Raw genomic sequence first — 17,798 nt, 5'->3', positions numbered from 1 at the left:
CATGTTGAATGTAAAAAGATTGTGGGATGTTTATACACGTCTTTTCATTGGCAGTAGGCGCTGATGTACATGTACATGCACTGTCATGTAGCAATTATCTTTTAAATAAATTGTTTCTTTATGTGTAACCCAAGAAATTAATTGAGAAGAACTCGGATTCAAATAAATTGTTTCTTTGTGGGTGTGTGTACATTCGCTTGTTTAAAGAATGAAAAATTATCTATTTGGTGATGAGGGATGTTGTAGATTAATTCTAAAGTATTCCGAATAATGATTAATCCTTACAATATGATATAGTGCATTTTGTTAAAATAATTTGCCCTCGTTTTTCCTTTTAATTTTTCTGGGCTCTTCTTGGGATCGATGTGTAGGCATTTTTATGTATCCTTTAATTGTATATTTTACAAACTATTTTTTTTTTAATCACAAATTTTATAGCTGAGTTGAAATCACTTTCGATAATGACATGCCCTTTATTTGCTACGAAAATGCCAAGATCATAGTTAATGCATTATTTGCTTTCGGCATTGGTAATAACTTTGATTGATACATGGAGCTATAAATAACTTCAATTATTGATACATGAAAGATATAAATAGGTTTTATCGTGAGAAAATGAACCTACTTTTTTGCTTGTCTCCTTGGAATATCTTATCTTTATCATCCTTTAAATATCTCTTTTATTCACCTCAACCACCTTGTGGAGATGCAAATAATATTTAACTGTGTCAAGAAAGTAATAGAAACAATTTTATTGTAGTGGTGATGGTACCATGGCTATGGTTGGTTTCTTGAATTGATTTTAGAAATCATAAGGTTTATCAGTTAATTAAGGTCACTGAACCTTGAGTTAATATTTTTTTTTTTTGGGGAGTTTAGAAATAATAATTATGGCTCTATGTGGTTGGATGTAAATGTTTTAGTTTATAATTTAAATGAAAATAAATCAAAATTTACTAATTATTATAATCATAATTGCATAACTAACTAAAGAAATTTCTAAATAAACCCATATATTAAAGGCAAACAATTATATGCATAGTCGTATATGTACATGGCTGTCACTTCATCTATAAGATAGACATAAAGTGACCATGTGAAATATCGATCGTATTGCTAGTAATTGAACTGTGGCCATATACATACATGATCGTACAAGACCCTATATTAAAAGAGAATAGCTTGTTGTCACTAAAGTGGTGAAGTAAGATGTTTTAATTGCCCCATGTTTTATTCATAAAAGTAATTGATTGCAGGGATAAAAAGGTTTTCAAAAAGTTGAAAGTTATTTGATTGAGAAATTAATGCATTTTTTATATGAAATGACAAGATTTGCCCTCATTGAAAAAAATAACGTTAAACTAAAAGAAAAAAAGGTACGATTACAATCTTGTTGTAACTTAACTAACCTTGATTACAACAAGATTTTTCCCATATTAAAATTTGTTACTGTTTAATTAAATCACTTAAGTTTTAGTAGAAAATTATAATAATGCACAATATTTTTCTTAAAATATTTTTACATTACTAAAATCTCCAGTTCACATAAACAAAGCCTATAGGTCTTGCAGGTGAGTTAAAGTTCATTGAAATAATCAACTAGTTGGTATGTTATTGAAGAACTTTCGAAAGCAAGTTTCTCCTGCTCTTAATGAACTAGGTTTCACGCTAGTTGAATTCAAGAACAAACTTTTGAATTAAATGCAATTTTGATTCGTGTTAGTCTTTGTGGTGGATGATGGTAGAATTTTAACTCTTAGGCTATGTTAGGTTGCCAAGAAATTAAAACAAAAATTAAAAAAAAAATCTTAAAATATAATTTGAGGATAGAGATAGACACATAAATCAATCAGCATACAATGATTAATTTACGTGTTTATCTCTATACTCAAATTCAATTTTTTTTTTTTCATTTCTCGGCAATCAAACATAGTCGTAATACCTATCACAAATTGAAAGGTATCAAAACAGGCCATCCAATTAAGGTAGCCTAAGTCCCATAAAAAAAAAAAAAAAAAATTAAGGTGATTCAAGATTTAGAATAAAGGTCAGTTGAGTCATGGTGATCAATCTCTTTATGACACTTGAAGAAAAGGGAACATCAAATTAAGGTAGTCCTTCCCATAAAGAGAAGAAAAAATGAAGGTAATTCAAGATTTAGAGTAAAAGCTTAATTGAGTTGTAGTGTTCAATCTAATGAAAAATGGTACATATGGTTGAGATCAATGATTAAATTTGAAAAAAAAAAATTTTTCTAGTTTGAATTGTTTTCTTCTATCCTAGAGTTGAAATACATTGCATCAGCCTCACAGTGGTGGAAAGGCTAGCAATTTGGGCCTCCAACTTTGCCCAAGCTTGACATAATTATTACCATAGAGGAACTACTTAATGGCCCCAGCCCATGTGTATTTTACTTTTCTGGGGACTTCTTGAATCATATGTTCCTTGAAGAAAATAAGGGGAACAGCATAAGCATATAGAATCATTAATAATAGGTGGTATCAGTTGGATGTGCTGAGGTTAGCTCAGGCCTCACTCATGACTAGGCTTTATTTATGCCTCTTTGTTTGGATGTCAAGAAAAGAAAAGAGAAAAAACATAATAAAACATGATCACCCAATGGTGGATTTATGTGGATTTCCCTTTCCTTGAATTCTTTTTTTTTTTGAAAAGTATCTTTTCTTGGCATCCAATCATAGACAGGTGGGCCTACATCTTATTGATCGATATCACAGACGGTTTGACTAGTTAAGGTCTCTAGGGTAAGAAAATAATTTGACTAAAGCTTACCAGACGAATAGATGACGATATGGAGCACACAAATTTTGAATGTCAATAGAGAAGCCATGGGGTTAGTGCCTTTGGCGTGGTGGTGGCTGTCAGAACAGTAGAGCGCTGGTCTCAATCAGGCGTTAGTAATCCTGTATTCCCCTCCCCCTTCCTAGGCTGCCCTTCTTTGGGTAGGGACACTGCCCCGGCAGCCTTTGGGTGGCCATCCTACTTGGCCTATGGACCCTTAATAGAATAAAAAATATATATTCAGAGACGCAATGTTGAAGATATTTGGTGAGTCAAAGGTTTGAATTCCTTGATGGGCCGAGGGAAACCTTTGCCTGTGAAAACTTGGCCCATCCTAAAAGTGTGCCACAAGCCCCACAACTAACAGCCTCAATTTGCCTAAAGAAGCACTAGGTTTAAGTTTTCTTTCATTAAGGGAGAATAAAAATCTCTTTCTCATAGATGATTTGACCATGTGATTGGATTCTTAGGTTATTATTAAATCACTATTCGTTATTAGTAAAGTTGAAGTTAGCCCTTTTTAATACAATCTGATGGTACCAAAGGGAGTGAATGTGGAGATTCCATCTTCACCATGGACCATAGAAACTCAATCCAAAGCTCTATTATGATTACCCCAAAAGAGAAATAGAACAGTAAAATCCTAGTTTCATTTTCCAAAGATATTTCGACCATGGTTTGGGTGACATCAAGATTGAGGTGAGTTTGCAAAATTGCAACTGATAATTTAACCAGACTTTAATAATGATCAATATTATCAGCTAATTTAGAGAAGGTAAAAATGATGTACACACAAAGTACAACCCTAATTATGTGGATCCTTTGTATACGACATGTGAGGTACTCTTTTCTGTACATACAAAATAGCATCTTATTTTCTTTTTAAAATACTATCCTATGTTGGGTATATGCATTAAAAAAAACTGTTACCAAATAACAAGGTTTGATCTTGATATATTAGTCTAGCATGCAATCTGCTGCTTGATCTCTATCAAGTGGAAGATCCTGGAGCTGAATTGAGGAGGAAACTGAGGAGGAAGAGCTAAATTTAAAGTAAAAAAGAGGAAGAGTTTTATTGGGAAGACACTCAAATCTTTGCTTTGTGTAGGGAGATGAGTCATCGTATTAAGTTTGCCCCTTATTTTCTTTGCTCAATTGAGTGGAAAATTTGGTGTCTTCTGGAAGATTGTGAGCACTTCTAGTTCAGTCGTTGGGTTGGTGTTTTGTTATTTTTCTCTTTATTGGCTTGGGGCCTAGTTCCTATTGATGGCATTTTAGTCTTGTAATTTTCTTTTTCTTTCATTTGTTTGCATCTTAATATAATTATTTATTCAAAAAAAAAAAAAAAGAATACTTTTACCGCATAGAGAGGAGGGACTATTATTATTATTTTTTATATTTAGGCCCCAAGAGAGCTGAACTTACTACCATTTAACTTTGAGGTGTTGATCTTTATCAACTGAGTAACCCCTTGGCATGAGGAGGAATTACTGAGTTTACTTTTACACTGAACTCACCAAAATTTCCTCATCTTAAAGTTATTCATTGTTTTTTATCAAAAAAAAAAAAAAAAAAAAAATTGTACATTGAGGAAAGCAATGTGGTCCTTAAAAACAGGCATAAGTATTTCTGATAAATTCCAAGGTTATCTATTATTGTATATATTGTTGACCTCTAAGGGCCCGTTTGATAACGTAATCAGAAACGTGTTTCTGTGTTTTCTTGTTCTCAGAAACACAGAAACGGCACAAATACCGTTTGGTAAAAGTGTTGTGTTCTACTTGTGTTCTTGAAGCATAAATTGAAATTTATAACAATTTATGCTTCAAGAAACATGAATGACGAAACAAGTTTTACTTGTTTCGCTTGTTTCTCGAAACAAAAAAGCAGAACAATTCATTCGACAAACCGACCCTTTTAAAAATCTTATGTACATATTGGGGAGCTTCATTCGAAGATCGACACTGGCCTCCCTGTACAACCGTTGAAGACGACCTGCAACTGCTAACCGAGATCTCTGCTCCTCCTGTGTAACCGACGACGATTGCAACGTTCTCCTCCTGCGTAACCGACGGCAGGGAGCTCCGCTCATTCGACGATCGAGATAAGCCTCCCTGTACAACGATTGAAGACGAGCTGCAGTTGCTAACGGAGAGCTTTGCTCCTCCTGCGAAACCGACGACGGAGAGCTCTGCCCCTCCTGTGGTCACCCTATTCACGGTGAAAGGAGAAGACGCACCGCTTCTGTACGAGAATCAATAACTCGTCGAGCCAGACGATCTCTGCTCCTAAAGCGCCGATCCTTTCTGAGATCAGTACCTCCTTCCCTCGAAGCAATCGAAACCGAGAAGAAGAAGAGGAAAAGGAGATGAAATTCCTGGTTTCCTCCTCCTTTGAACGATCCGAGAATAGTATCGGTTCTCTCTCTCTCTCCTTTCCACCCAAAAAGAACTCTCTACTCTCGATCCATCTCTCCCTAAAATTTCTCCCCCAAAAATCAAAAGCCCTTTATCTTTTTATAGCTTTCACTCCTTCTCGAAGCTTCCTGCTGATCTACTTGCAAAGAATGAGAGAGGAAAGAGACTATTTGTTCTCTCCTCCTCCCCTTTCCTAACTGTCTTTCTCCTCTACTTTGCAACGATCGAAGGAGAAGCTCCTCCACTGTAACCGTCTTTTCCGTTTTTTCCAACTCAGCTCTTTGGTCCCCCCTTTCAAGAATCGGTTAGAAGACTTATGTGATTGTGGCAAGGGACATTGCAAGGTACGCGTCGCGAAGACAGCAACGAACTTTAATCGTCGTTTCTGGTGTTGTCCTAAATCCAATGGGGTATAATTATTTTATTTTATTTTTTAATCAGCATACTATTCGACCTATTATTGGTTGACATTTCTTGTTTCGTAAAATTATGATGTAAGTTCAAGATAAGGAAATTGGTAGTTGTAAGTATGATTAAAATGAAGTGTCATGAGTTTCTGAAGAAAGTAACAATAGTGGAATTATTCCCATTAAAATTTCTTATAAACATCATATTATGTCCGAAATGTTCCCAGAAATAAAATATATCAAACACCTTCTTACCTGTTTCTGTTTCCAGAAACAATAATTATCAAACACCCTTCTTACCTGTTTCTGTTTCCAGAAACAACAATTTCTGTTTCTACCGTTTCTTGAAACAGAAACAGCAGAAGCGTTATCAAACGGGCCCTAAGATTCCTCTCTAAAGCTTGTTTTCGGTTTTTTAGAATAATTTTTGTGGCATTATCCTTGTTGGATCAAAATTTCATTTTCAAATGGATTGATCATTAGCCTTGGAACTTCCTTCTCTTTATTTCTACATATAGTTTCTACTCTTGAGAGTGACATTCTTATTGTTTTCTGCATATTTCTTATTAGTTTTTACATCAAACGAGATCTATATATTATCTTTATCTTAACGCTTGACATTCACATCTTTATTTTATATTAAAATTTTTTCTTCTTCAATATATAATATGGGAAACACAATTGTCAAATGAAGTAAGAAGGGTGCACTGTAGACCCTCATCCCCCATCCAATGACCTTGCAAAGAATCTTTTGCTTATAAAATATGATATTTACTCAATATTATTTCATTCTAAGCATATCACAACCATTAATAAATTATGCCCTCCACCCTCCTTAATTTGACTTTAGCATTGATTTGACAAGAAGATGGAGCAATACTTGGTTGTATTATTTATTCATTTGCTTCCAAAAGATTCCTTTTGCATTTTTTTAATGCAATAGAGATGTGTACTTTGACAGCTAATCTAACTTATTACTAAGACTCTAAGAGTATTTTTCCTTTAAATAAATGATTAACAGTAAGATGCAAAGCATTATTCTCCACCACTTCTGTAACCTTTCCTTCACATATTCTCTCACAATCTTTCAAAAGAAGATTGTCCATGATGGGCATCAAATTAGACACCATAAGATAATGGGCTAAAACCCATTTAGGTCCAACAGTCATTAAAATATTGTCATGTGGGACAAGAGGTATCAAAACCTAGCCCCAAATGACAAACCGAATCGAATCGAACCAAATCAAACCAATTTGACCTTACTGAATCATGTTATGAGCTAGGGTTTTTGTGAGACCAAAATCAAATCAGATCAGATATCGAGCCAAAATTAAAACCCGACCGAAATCGATATAACCAATAAAAACCAGATAAGAAACCGAACTATCCAAGCTGAAACCAGTGCACTGTTATGAGATCATGTTTTGGTTTCACTCATTCACATACCGAAACGATGAAAACAAACCAAAACAGGTCCAAACCGATCGATTGACACCCCTATATGTGGGACCCATAACATGCCAACCCTCCCAATTAACCATGCATGTGCATAGCCACAAAATGGGAGACCATGGCTGGTAAAGCCCAACTCCAACCCAATAGATTAGTTTTCTACATCTGATGAGATGGGCTTACAAAGGCCCGTCAAGGGTCACAGCATTGACTTGTAACAGATGCAAAGCAACGGAAGATCACATGGGGCCCACTCAAAGCCACACCAGACACCACACCAAATTTAGTTAAAAGAAAAAAACTGAACAGAAATATCTATTTGAGACGACCTGAAAGCATCTTTCCTTTCTCCATTACCGGAGGCGTAAAGAAACCACACGGGGGAGAAGGGAATGTGAACAGATTCCGATTTCCACATTCCACCAAAGAACCTGCAAATCATATCTATATTTGCAAGTGGTTTGGTGGGTGGTCTCTGTTCTTTATCAGATTTTTGGTAACCCGGTTGAGTCTAAGGTTGACTCGCCGTTTACCTACTCTTAAAACCTCTAGACAATCTTTCTCAGTTGCTTCCTCAATCATCATCTTCTTCCTCATAAATCTAGGGTTTATCTTTTCTTCAACTGGGCAATCATGAGTTTCTCAGTTGTGCAGGTAATGAATGCATTTTGAAATTCTATTTGGACTTCGCTTTGTAGAAAATCAAACTTGTATTGATTTCTAATTTGTTTGTTTTTTTGTATGAATTTGTGATTTTCTTAGGGTCTCTCTAAGTCTTTGGCTATGACTGTGCTCTCTGAAATCGGAGACAAGACCTTTTTTGCTGCTGCGGTAAGAATATTTTTGTTGTGTACTTGTGTTTTTTTGAATTTTGATTTGAGTTGCTTTATGATTGGTAAGCTTTCCCTGGAAGGGTAAGTGAAACTTTGAGATAGGAAGGGCAACTGCATTGAGGAAAAACAAGATAATAACAGTAATTTACCAAGTTGATTACTAGAACTGATTCAAGTTTGTTTTAGGGATAGCACCAATTGCTAGTTTTCCTTGCTTACAATTCAAAACATTCTTCATATTCCATGGTAGCGTATGTACATAATGGCACGGCATGAAACTTGGAAAAGTTAGAGCACTGGGGGTCAGTGATTTAATATGAACTAATTTTATTTCTCCAGCTCTCTATTTTCCTTGATAAGAGAGAATTAGACAAGGCAGACAAAAAATTGGAACAACAAAAACTCCTTTCAGGGGTGGTGGGGGGGACTGAATGATGGCATTTGGCAGCAATTAACCGATTCAGGATGCATGGTGCAGCTTCGTTAATGGATTTTTGGAGATTGTTTTCCCCATGAATATTTGTGATGCAAAGAAGTAAGTCATCTACAGGGAATAAATAGTGGAGAGTTTAAAGGAGGAACGATGTCTTCTTTCTCCACTAGAGAATCTGGGACAAATTTATATTAAACATGATTCCACTGACCTCTTCTGCAGCTAACCCATATTCTTAGCGTTATCTTAGTTTACACAAGAGTAAGGGAGGGATAAAAATGTTACTAGTTCCAAGAAAGATGAGGGAGCCAAGCCTTGCACCCATCAGCTGTGAAGATTTTTTTTTTCAAAATTCAAATAATTGTCATTTGAAAAGAACATAAAAGCTGAGGCAGCAGTTCATCCTAGAACATAATGGATTCCTTGATGAAGGACAAAATCCGTAATGAGCTTGTGAATATATTAGTTTTGGTGTGGCAAAGGAGGGAGTGTTGATATGTGGAAGTCTCAACGTAATTCCATAGAGTCATTCAGTCTGAATGCTACATGAAGAACATAAGCCAGATGACGGAACAGGAGACTTAGTATGTAGAAGAATCATAACATGAGTGATTTTGGCAGATTTGGATTCCTATATATCCACTCATGTGGTACTTCATCAATTGATGAATATAGATAGGATCCATCTGTCTAGATATCATCATATACATACCGATAGCTGTATGGTTTGGAAGAAGCTTTTATAGCTTGGGAAGGGGTTTTGATTGATAAAAAGGAAGAATCCACTTCATGCAATATAAGGTTTTGGTTACATTTACATGTTGGGGAAAAAAATATTGGGGTTTGGTTAAGTTGTTGGCATAAAGGAGAAAAAAAAGTTAGGTCAAAATGGGCTTGTAATAAAAATTTTAGAGGAAGTTGCTCAAAATATTCTGAAATGTCCAGAAGCAAACTTCAGAATTGCAAAGGCAAGAAAAATAATAAAGTAACTTATTGGTGGTTGGAGACGTACTCTACATATTACATAGTATTAAAAAAACTCATGTTAGAAAGCTATTTCTTTGAAATAGACAATGACCCTACTGTTTCAATACATCTCCCCCCTCTCCAAACTCCAAGACTACCTTATATATCTATATGAGTTGCTATCAGAAACTGTCATGAGGTTTCCCAAGGGAAACAAATCATTACCGGGTTTTTTAGATTATCATTATTATTATTTTTTGGGCTACCCTTCGACCTTGCAAAATGATAATATGCTTCAAGATAAAGGTTTCTGAACTTGTAGCAGAAAAGAAAGGAAAAGTGTTATGATATTTTTTTTGTTCAACCTTTCATCAAATTATAATGTAGGAAGAAACAAATGCATGATTCCCTGTCCGCATATCAACAATTTTTTTTTTTAATAAATATAGACAATTGTTTTAGCAATTTCATTGTTATTTGATGGTACTTATTGTGACTTGATTTTGCTTTTATCTGCTTCTATCAAAACAAGTCAGGAAAATGAGAACTGTTATTCCAATTTATAATTTACATGCATAATTTGAAAACTTGAATACATTGATTTATTTTTCTAACACCTTGATGCATCTTTTAAGATCTTGGCTATGCGCCACCCAAGAAGGCTTGTCTTATCAGGGTGCCTTGGAGCTTTGATTGTAAGTTTATGTCCTGCAGCTTTTTTTTTCTGTGGATTTGGTTTAAGTTTTGCTATATCTTTTGTTTCTTTTTATTCTCATGACTACAGAAACTGAAATTGTAGGTGATGACGATTTTTTCAGTAGTTGTTGGCTGGGCTGCCCCAAATTTGGTAAGATCCTTTGGATGTATTTAAAGTTTTAGTCATGCTTATGCAAACAATGGATTTCTAGTGCTTATATTTCTCCCAAAAAAAAAAAAAGTTTGGATTTTCTAGAGGTTTGATAAAGATATTTCTTCTAAATTAATATAGCTATTAAATTTTCTGTATAATTTGTTATATATAACTTCAATATTTTACTGGATATTTTCCACAAATATGACATGTTTTTAAGGGAAAATATATTTTGTATGATGTTAAATGAGACATTTCCAAACATTGGCTGTAGAGTGAAAACCAGAAAAAACAAATATTGACAATTCTTTTGGCAAAGTTTCCTAGTCATCCCACTGAGAAAGGCTTATTTGGTCGCCTAAGATATCTTCCACATGGAATGTTGGGGTGGCCCAAATTTGTTGACAGATAGGCCCCAGGGTACCTTGCACATGCATCAAGCTTTGGCTACACCAACATGGACTAAGAAGAGGGCTCATGCCAATATATTTTGGGGTGGGTATATGATTGAATTTGGCTCTAAAATTGACATGTGGCGAAGACCCTGCCCTATCTGTCCAACAGTCAGAATTGCCACATCATCCTACCGCGTGTGGCATGAATAATTGGATCATGAAGGGATCTTTCTCTTGACATTACTGTGTTTTGGCATTTTTTCCCCCCTTTTTACTATAGTTTTCTTTAACCATGTTTACAACCATTACTGTCTTTCAATAATTGCATCTGAATGTAAACAAACCTGATGAATCTTCTTTCTGTCAAGGTAAATACCTCATTGTGTTGGTACCTTGAGCTGATCCTTGATCAATGAGGTCCTGTTGACAACCTCCTTGACTTAAATTATTATCGATATGGTTCTTAGGCTCTCTTTGGTATGATTTCTATTTGTATTTAGTAAATATTTTTTAGAAATTATTTGTGACAATAAATTATGGACCACAAATATTTTATTCATTTGGTTACTATTTATAAAATAGATTATATAATGAGAAAATAGGTTTCAGTTTTCACCTTCAGCTTTGACCTTTGAGCAAGAGAGATGATAGGATTTGGGATTTTTTATTGGAAAAATATAAAACATATTGAAGTTACATATTTACCATTGATTTTGAGTAGTTTAGCACATGTGCTCATTTAAGGTGGTAAAAATCAACATAGATGATTTGTTGCCACAAATCACAATTAGCTTGAGAGGTGATTTGTGATTTATTCTAATTTATTATAAATAGAAATAAGTGCTATAAATTATACCAAACACTTGTAAGAATAGAAATAAGTCAAATAAATACAAATAGAAATCAAACCAAAGAGAGCCTTAGTAACTTTTCTAGATATAAAATTGTTAACATAGGTTTTGGCTCAACAGGTAAGAGATTTTGTTCACTAGGGTTGCTTCTGAAATGGGGGATTACCAGTTCTATGATTTATAGATAGTCCCCATGTTTTTCTTCTCCAACCCCTTGTCCTTTTCTTTTGTTTCTCATGCTTGTTTGGAACATGGCTTCTGTGTTGTATTTCACCTCTTCTCTTTTCTTAATACACCACCTATCTTACTCATTTCAAAACTGGGGAGGGGGGGGGGGGGAGAAGAAAAGGGAAGAGGACAAAATGTCCTGCTTTTATCCAACTCTTGGGGATTCTCATCTTGTTGAGACTCTGGCTGTTGTTGTTGTTGTCATTGTTGTCCACACATTAAGTTGAGCAACACACTCACAGTCAGTGACAGATGGCAGTGTGACATGGCAGCACAGCCAGCAGTCTCAACAGTTGAGTAGTGGCAGTGAGATGTCTGAGATGGCACAGTACAGAGTACAGTGGTAGTGCAAGTAGTACAAGTGTGTATTGATAGTGTCAGTGCAGAGGCAGACCTGTGTGGCTCTAGCAGTGTCCATATTGGCAGCAGGCAAGTTGGCAGTGACGTAGGCAGAGCTGGAAGAGGCAGCATAGTGATGTTGGCAGCATCAGAAGTCATACACAAGTGTCATGGCAGTGCTGGCAGTGTTAGATAGTGATTAGACAGTGCAGGGATGTAATGGCAATGAGATCTAGAAATGTGTCATTTCGGCAGTGTTACTGAGGCTTCCGGGCTTATTTGGCAGTGTATGGCAGCATTCAGTAGTGATTGACGATGTTTGGAAGTGTATGGTAGCATGTGGAAGCTTCGGGTGAAGTGTGTGCGAAGTTTGAAAAATGACTTCATAGGTTTACATAGACGAGTCAACTTTGGAGTCAATTTGAGTAGGCCAAATGGAAGAATTGGAAGGAAGCATGAACTTGAAGTTGTAATGCGTTGGATCTTCTTTCCAACGCAATTGGAATCGTGTCAATCCAAATCTGGATGTGGGAGATACAGAGTTTTTCGTATGATTGATAAAAAATGAGCAAATCTGAGTGTTTTGGGTTGTGGAGGTGTTTTGGTGTCATTCAGCATTGTATGGTGTGTGGGTCCCTGATGTAGATAAGTCACTTGGGCTTATTTTATTGCAAATAAGCCTTGGGTTGTGTTATGTATGTGTTGGGCCTTTGATCCCACGAGTTTTCTTTGAAATGGACCACTTTAATGGGCCTAAAATATGGGTAGAAGGTAGGAAAATGGAATTTTATTCATTAGTTTAATTAGTTTCTATTTAATTCAATAAAGGCCCATTAGACCATTTGTTGATTGTAAAGTCCTATATGGACTATTAGTTAGTTAGTCCTACTCCATGTTGGAGTCATAAAGTCAAGTCCTAGTCCTATTTTGAATTCCTAGTTGTAGTAGGAGTGTCTAGTTCTATTGGGAAACTAACTCCTAGTAGTAGTTTGATTGCTATTCTACCCTCTATAAATAGAGGAGCCCATGTACTCATAATTTCAGATTTGAATAAAGAATAATTGTAGTCAATTGCTTAGAATAGCCGGGATAGTGGTGGGTGAGAAGGCCGGGCTGAGACAACCGCTCCTCCCCCACTTTTCCCTTTGTTTCTTCTTGTTTAAAGCTTTCTATTTTATCCTAAAGTTATTGCTGTTGAAGTATACGACTGTTGTGAGGATTCAGAAGTTCATATCTGTCCAAGTTGCAAACCAGAATTGATTCTCTCTTCTGAAGCCTGTGATTATTTCTCCTGGGTCAGAAAATCAAGAAAGCTTGTAACTTCACAACCAGCCATCCCTCTCAACTTTGGGGGTTTTTGTACCCTCCCTAGGGACAATCTACGCCCAAGAGTGCAGCTCAATCGGACTCCTACAGACCTGGCCGCAGTTCTCTTTCTTCAGCTCTATAGTAGGTCTTTATCTCTCCTATTGGGTTGAGTTTTTGGCTGGTTTTACTGATGCATTGGTATTGTATCATTGGGGGTTTATTTGATGGTATTATTTCTTTGTTTTCTAGTTCTATTTGTCTTGTTTGGGGTTGTAAATTGTGGAGTTAGTTACTTGTAATCTACTCCTGCATTAAGTGGTATCAGAGCTACGGTTGAAGAAAGCTCCAAACAATCTATCAGGGCCTAACTGAAGATGGTTTCATCTGTTCGTTACTTTGCTGGACAAAGGGATACATTCTATATCCTTGATTGGTTAGATTCTCTGGAGGAATATTTTGACTGCTATAACTTGACAGAGACACAAAAGCTTCAAGTTGTTTGCTTTCGGTTGATTGGTCATGCTAGAGATTGGTGGAGAGTCCATGAAAAGCGACTCTGAGTTCGAGGACATGAGCCTAGGACTTGGGAAGAGATGAAGTACGAGTTAGTGACACAATACCTCCCTGTATATTTCCAAAGAAGGCTCTCCCCTCCACAGGATTCCCATCAGAATACATCTACTGCTGCCCAATCTAATGATCAGCCACGTTATTTTCATGGAAAATTCCTTGAATGAATGCGTGAATTGGACATGTACTTTGACAACTACAACTTAACAGAGACACCAAAACGCCAATGTACATGTTCCCAGATGAGTGATTGTGTTCGAATGCAATGGAGAGTCCGTGAAAGGCAACTTCAAGCTCAAGAATGTAAACCTAGAACGTGGGACGATATGCAGTATGAGTTGGCAGGCATGTACCTATCTAAGCATGAACGAAGCATGTACTTCCTTCCACCAAATGTCCAAAAGCCACCCACACTTAACAATAGCATGAAGGAATCATCGGCCTCTATTGCGAAGGAGCAACAAGAGAAGACACCTCTGACCAGTGAACTAGAGTCAAAAGTTGAGGTTAGTATTAAAATTTTTCCAGCCATTCCTATTGTTAAGGAAGAACTAGTCATTGATATTCCCATCAACGAGACTCATGTGAGAGAAGTCGAAAGCAACAAGGTTGCCACAATGGACAATGAGGTTGAGACTAGGGAACTTGACACTACAATTGTGATGATTGTGAACAGCCAAGAGGAAGATCCTAAGGAGTTCAAGAATGAAGTTGTGTTTGAACCATTAATGGAACCGATTAGGAACCACCAAGTAGATGAACCAAAAGAGTTTTATATTGCATTAAAGTTGAAGAGATCAAAGGTGCATATGTAGATGACCCTATGGATACATCCGAAGATGTTGAAGTTGAGCATGTGGAGTTTGTCATCCCATTAAAGTATCTTGAAGATTGAGCTCCTCACATTCTAGACTATATCTTTATTATCAAAGGGCTACCTGAATTTTTCTACGGCTTGAAGAGGGACGTGCACCATGATATAATCACCCTCACACTCTACAAAATTCGAGGGCGAATTTTTTCTAAGAGAGGGAGAGCTGATGTAGATAGTCACTTAGGCTTATTTTATTGCAAATAAGCCTTGGGTTGTGTTATGTATATGTTGGGCCTTTGATCCCACGATTTTTCTTTGAAATGGGCCACTTTAATGGGCCTAAAATATGGGTAGAAGGTAGGAAAACGAGATTTTATTCATTAGTTTAATTAGTTGCTATTTAATTCAATAAAGGCATAGTAGGCCATTAGTTGGTTGTAAAGTCCTATATGGACTATTAGTTAGTTAATCCTACTCCATGTTAGAGTCATAAAGTTAAGTCCTAGTCCTATTTTGAATTCCTAGTTGTAGTAGGAGTGTCTAGTCCTATTGGAAAACTAGCTCCTAATAGTAGTTTGATTGCTATTCTGCCCTCTATAAATAGAGGAGTCCATGTACTCATAATTTCAGATTTGAATAAAGAATAATTGCAGTTAATTGCTTAGAACAGCCGGGATAGCTGTGGGTGAGAAGGCCGGGCCGAGACAGCCACTCCTCCTCCACTTTTCCCTTTGTTTCTTCTTGTTTAAAGCTTTCTATTTTATCTTAAAGTTATTGCTGTTGAAGTATATGATTGTTGTGAGTATTCAGAAGTTCATATCTATCCAAGTTACAAACCAAAATTGATTCTCTCTCCTGAAGCCTGCGATTATTTCTCCTAGGTCAGAAAATCAAGAAAGCTTGTAACTTCACAACCAGCCTTCAGAATCCTCTCAACTTTGGGGGTTTTTGTACCCTCCCTGGGGACTATCTATGCCCAAGAGTGCAGCTCAATCGGACTCCTACAGACCTGGCCGCACCTCTCTCCCTTCAGCTCTATAGCAAGTATTTCTCTCTCCTATCGGGTTGGGTTTTGGGCTGGTTTTGCTCATGCATTGGTATTGTATCCTTGGGGTTTATTTGATGGTATTATTTCTTTGTTTTCTAGTCCTATTTGTCTTGTTTGGGGTTGTAAACTGCGGAGTTAGTTACTTGTAATCTACTCCTGCATTAGTCCCACTTGATGATGTGGCATCATATGATGAGTGGATACTATTAGTGAATTAATGATGGATGGCATGCATTGATGGTATGCACCATGTTGTATGCGTCATGGCATGACGATATGGCATGCATGGATGATGTGGCAGAGTGGTGGTATGGCATGGTGTGATTTGTTGATGATGTAGCATATGAGGTGGCAGCCTAGGTGTTGATGTTTGGTTGAGGCGGTAGCCAGGTAGGGCCAATAGGCCACATGTGCATCGGCGGTAGCAGTAGCACAAGGTTTATGCAGCCATGCCCACACCAGGTGCAAGGGCCTTGAGCACCAGCATGAGGTGCAGGCAAGGTGCAGCCACGACTGCAATGGCACGCAACAGCAGTGGCAGCCATCATCAGCTGGCTTGTCGTGTCATGCATGCGTGCAAGCGAGACATAGGGCTTTGTTTTGGGCTCCCGTGGTAAAGGCATTAAAAGCCTTTTAAATGCTCGATGAAATGCCACTTAGAAGAGCACGATTAGGGGGCTCTCTGCAAGTATACCCCTGACTATACATTTTTGGTCAATTCTAGAATTGAATCGGCCATTTGATTTGGATCGAATGAGCCAGATCCCGATCTAACGGTGGAGCTCAAGGTGCGACACGGGCAAAGGAAATTCCCATGTGAGCCTTCCTGTTGGTCAGGAGCAAGAAAGAACATGTGATGCGCAACATCGGATCGAGGTCCCGATGGCGTGAGAGATGTACATACTGAATTGACTGCGATGATGCCAATCGCAGAAACCTGATGAGTCCCGCATCTTTGCCATGCCAATCTGACGGCTGGCATTCAACTTGCATTCTTTAAAACATGAATATTCCAATTGGTGAACTCATATCCCACCCGCATTCTGGTGTTCCGATCAATGATGGAGGATCAATCCACCTTTTGTGGGTGATAAATGCGTTGTCAATGTACGATATGCCTAGCCAAGATTCCATTTTATTGGCTTACAGTTCACTTATAATATGCTAGACGGAATGGTGCCGATCCAAGAGCCAAGAGGCCACCTGTCTTTTGAACTAATGATTGGATGGTCATCATTCGTCTTGCCATGTGTTACTGTTTTGGTGTTATGCACGTACAGCATATAATGTGTCTAGATTCCATTTCAGTGGCTTGCAGCCCTCTCGCTCTTCCATTTTCCGTCAGCCAATCCAAGGGGTTGATTATTAACCTGTGTTTTGGCTAGTTGATGGACGGCCTATGTAGCACCGGCAACTGTACATGTGTATGGATACTGTGAGAGACTCTTTGATTCCATTTGGAGCTCATCTGGTTCTCCTCTGCCCTAATTGGATGGTTTAGATTCATTTGAGTTTTTATAGCTCATTTTAGTCCAAATTGGACCCAATTTATTCCTGTGTGCTCACAGAGTGATGAGAGCATCCCTAAGATATTTGTGGGAGAAAAAGAAGAGGAGAAAGGGGCTGAAATGCAAGAAAACTAGGAAGGTGATGGTGGATGACATCTAGGGTCATTGGAACACCTTGGACTCTATTAAAGCTGTCATTGCCTCATTGGTGGGATTACCTAGGGAGAGGTGATCCAAGCTCACAAAACTCTCAGTTGGTGAAGAAAGGTTTGCAACTGAGACGATTGCATTGATGTTTGGAGCACACTCGAGATGATTTCTATGCATCGGGGAAATCGGTAGTGGGATTAGTCCAGTGAGGTAATTCGCACTTTGTCAAATCCCTATTCCTTTGCATTAGAATGCAGGCAAGGTGTTTGTGAAAAATCCTGAGTCAATACCAGACTTGTAATTGGGGGGCTTTGTAATTACATTTGTGCATGTAATTGGGGGATTCATATGAGCTCATCTTTATTTGTATTTGGGGTTGTTCAGTTGGAGCTCAACATTGTCCCCGCGCGGGGGGGGGGGGGGGGGGGGG

At 37.5% G+C, this 17,798-nt stretch overlaps 1 protein-coding gene across 1 annotated transcript in view; it reads left to right on the top strand.

Annotated features, from left to right (window-relative positions):
• The first annotated feature begins 7,383 nt into the window (after window positions 1-7,383).
• The window catches only part of LOC122079863 (GDT1-like protein 5), an 18,146-nt gene continuing 7,731 nt past the window's right edge, over window positions 7,384-17,798 (top strand). Inside the window, exons 1-4 of the mRNA XM_042646616.1 lie at window positions 7,384-7,729; window positions 7,838-7,906; window positions 9,943-10,002; window positions 10,107-10,154. Coding sequence (XP_042502550.1) covers window positions 7,709-7,729; window positions 7,838-7,906; window positions 9,943-10,002; window positions 10,107-10,154 — 198 coding nt within the window. The 5' untranslated portion in view covers window positions 7,384-7,708. The remainder of the gene's footprint in view (window positions 7,730-7,837; window positions 7,907-9,942; window positions 10,003-10,106; window positions 10,155-17,798) is intronic.

This window comes from Macadamia integrifolia, chromosome 5, assembly GCF_013358625.1.
Source record: "Macadamia integrifolia cultivar HAES 741 chromosome 5, SCU_Mint_v3, whole genome shotgun sequence".
Lineage (NCBI taxonomy): Eukaryota > Viridiplantae > Streptophyta > Magnoliopsida > Proteales > Proteaceae > Macadamia > Macadamia integrifolia.
This window is presented reverse-complemented; position numbering and strand designations above follow the sequence as displayed.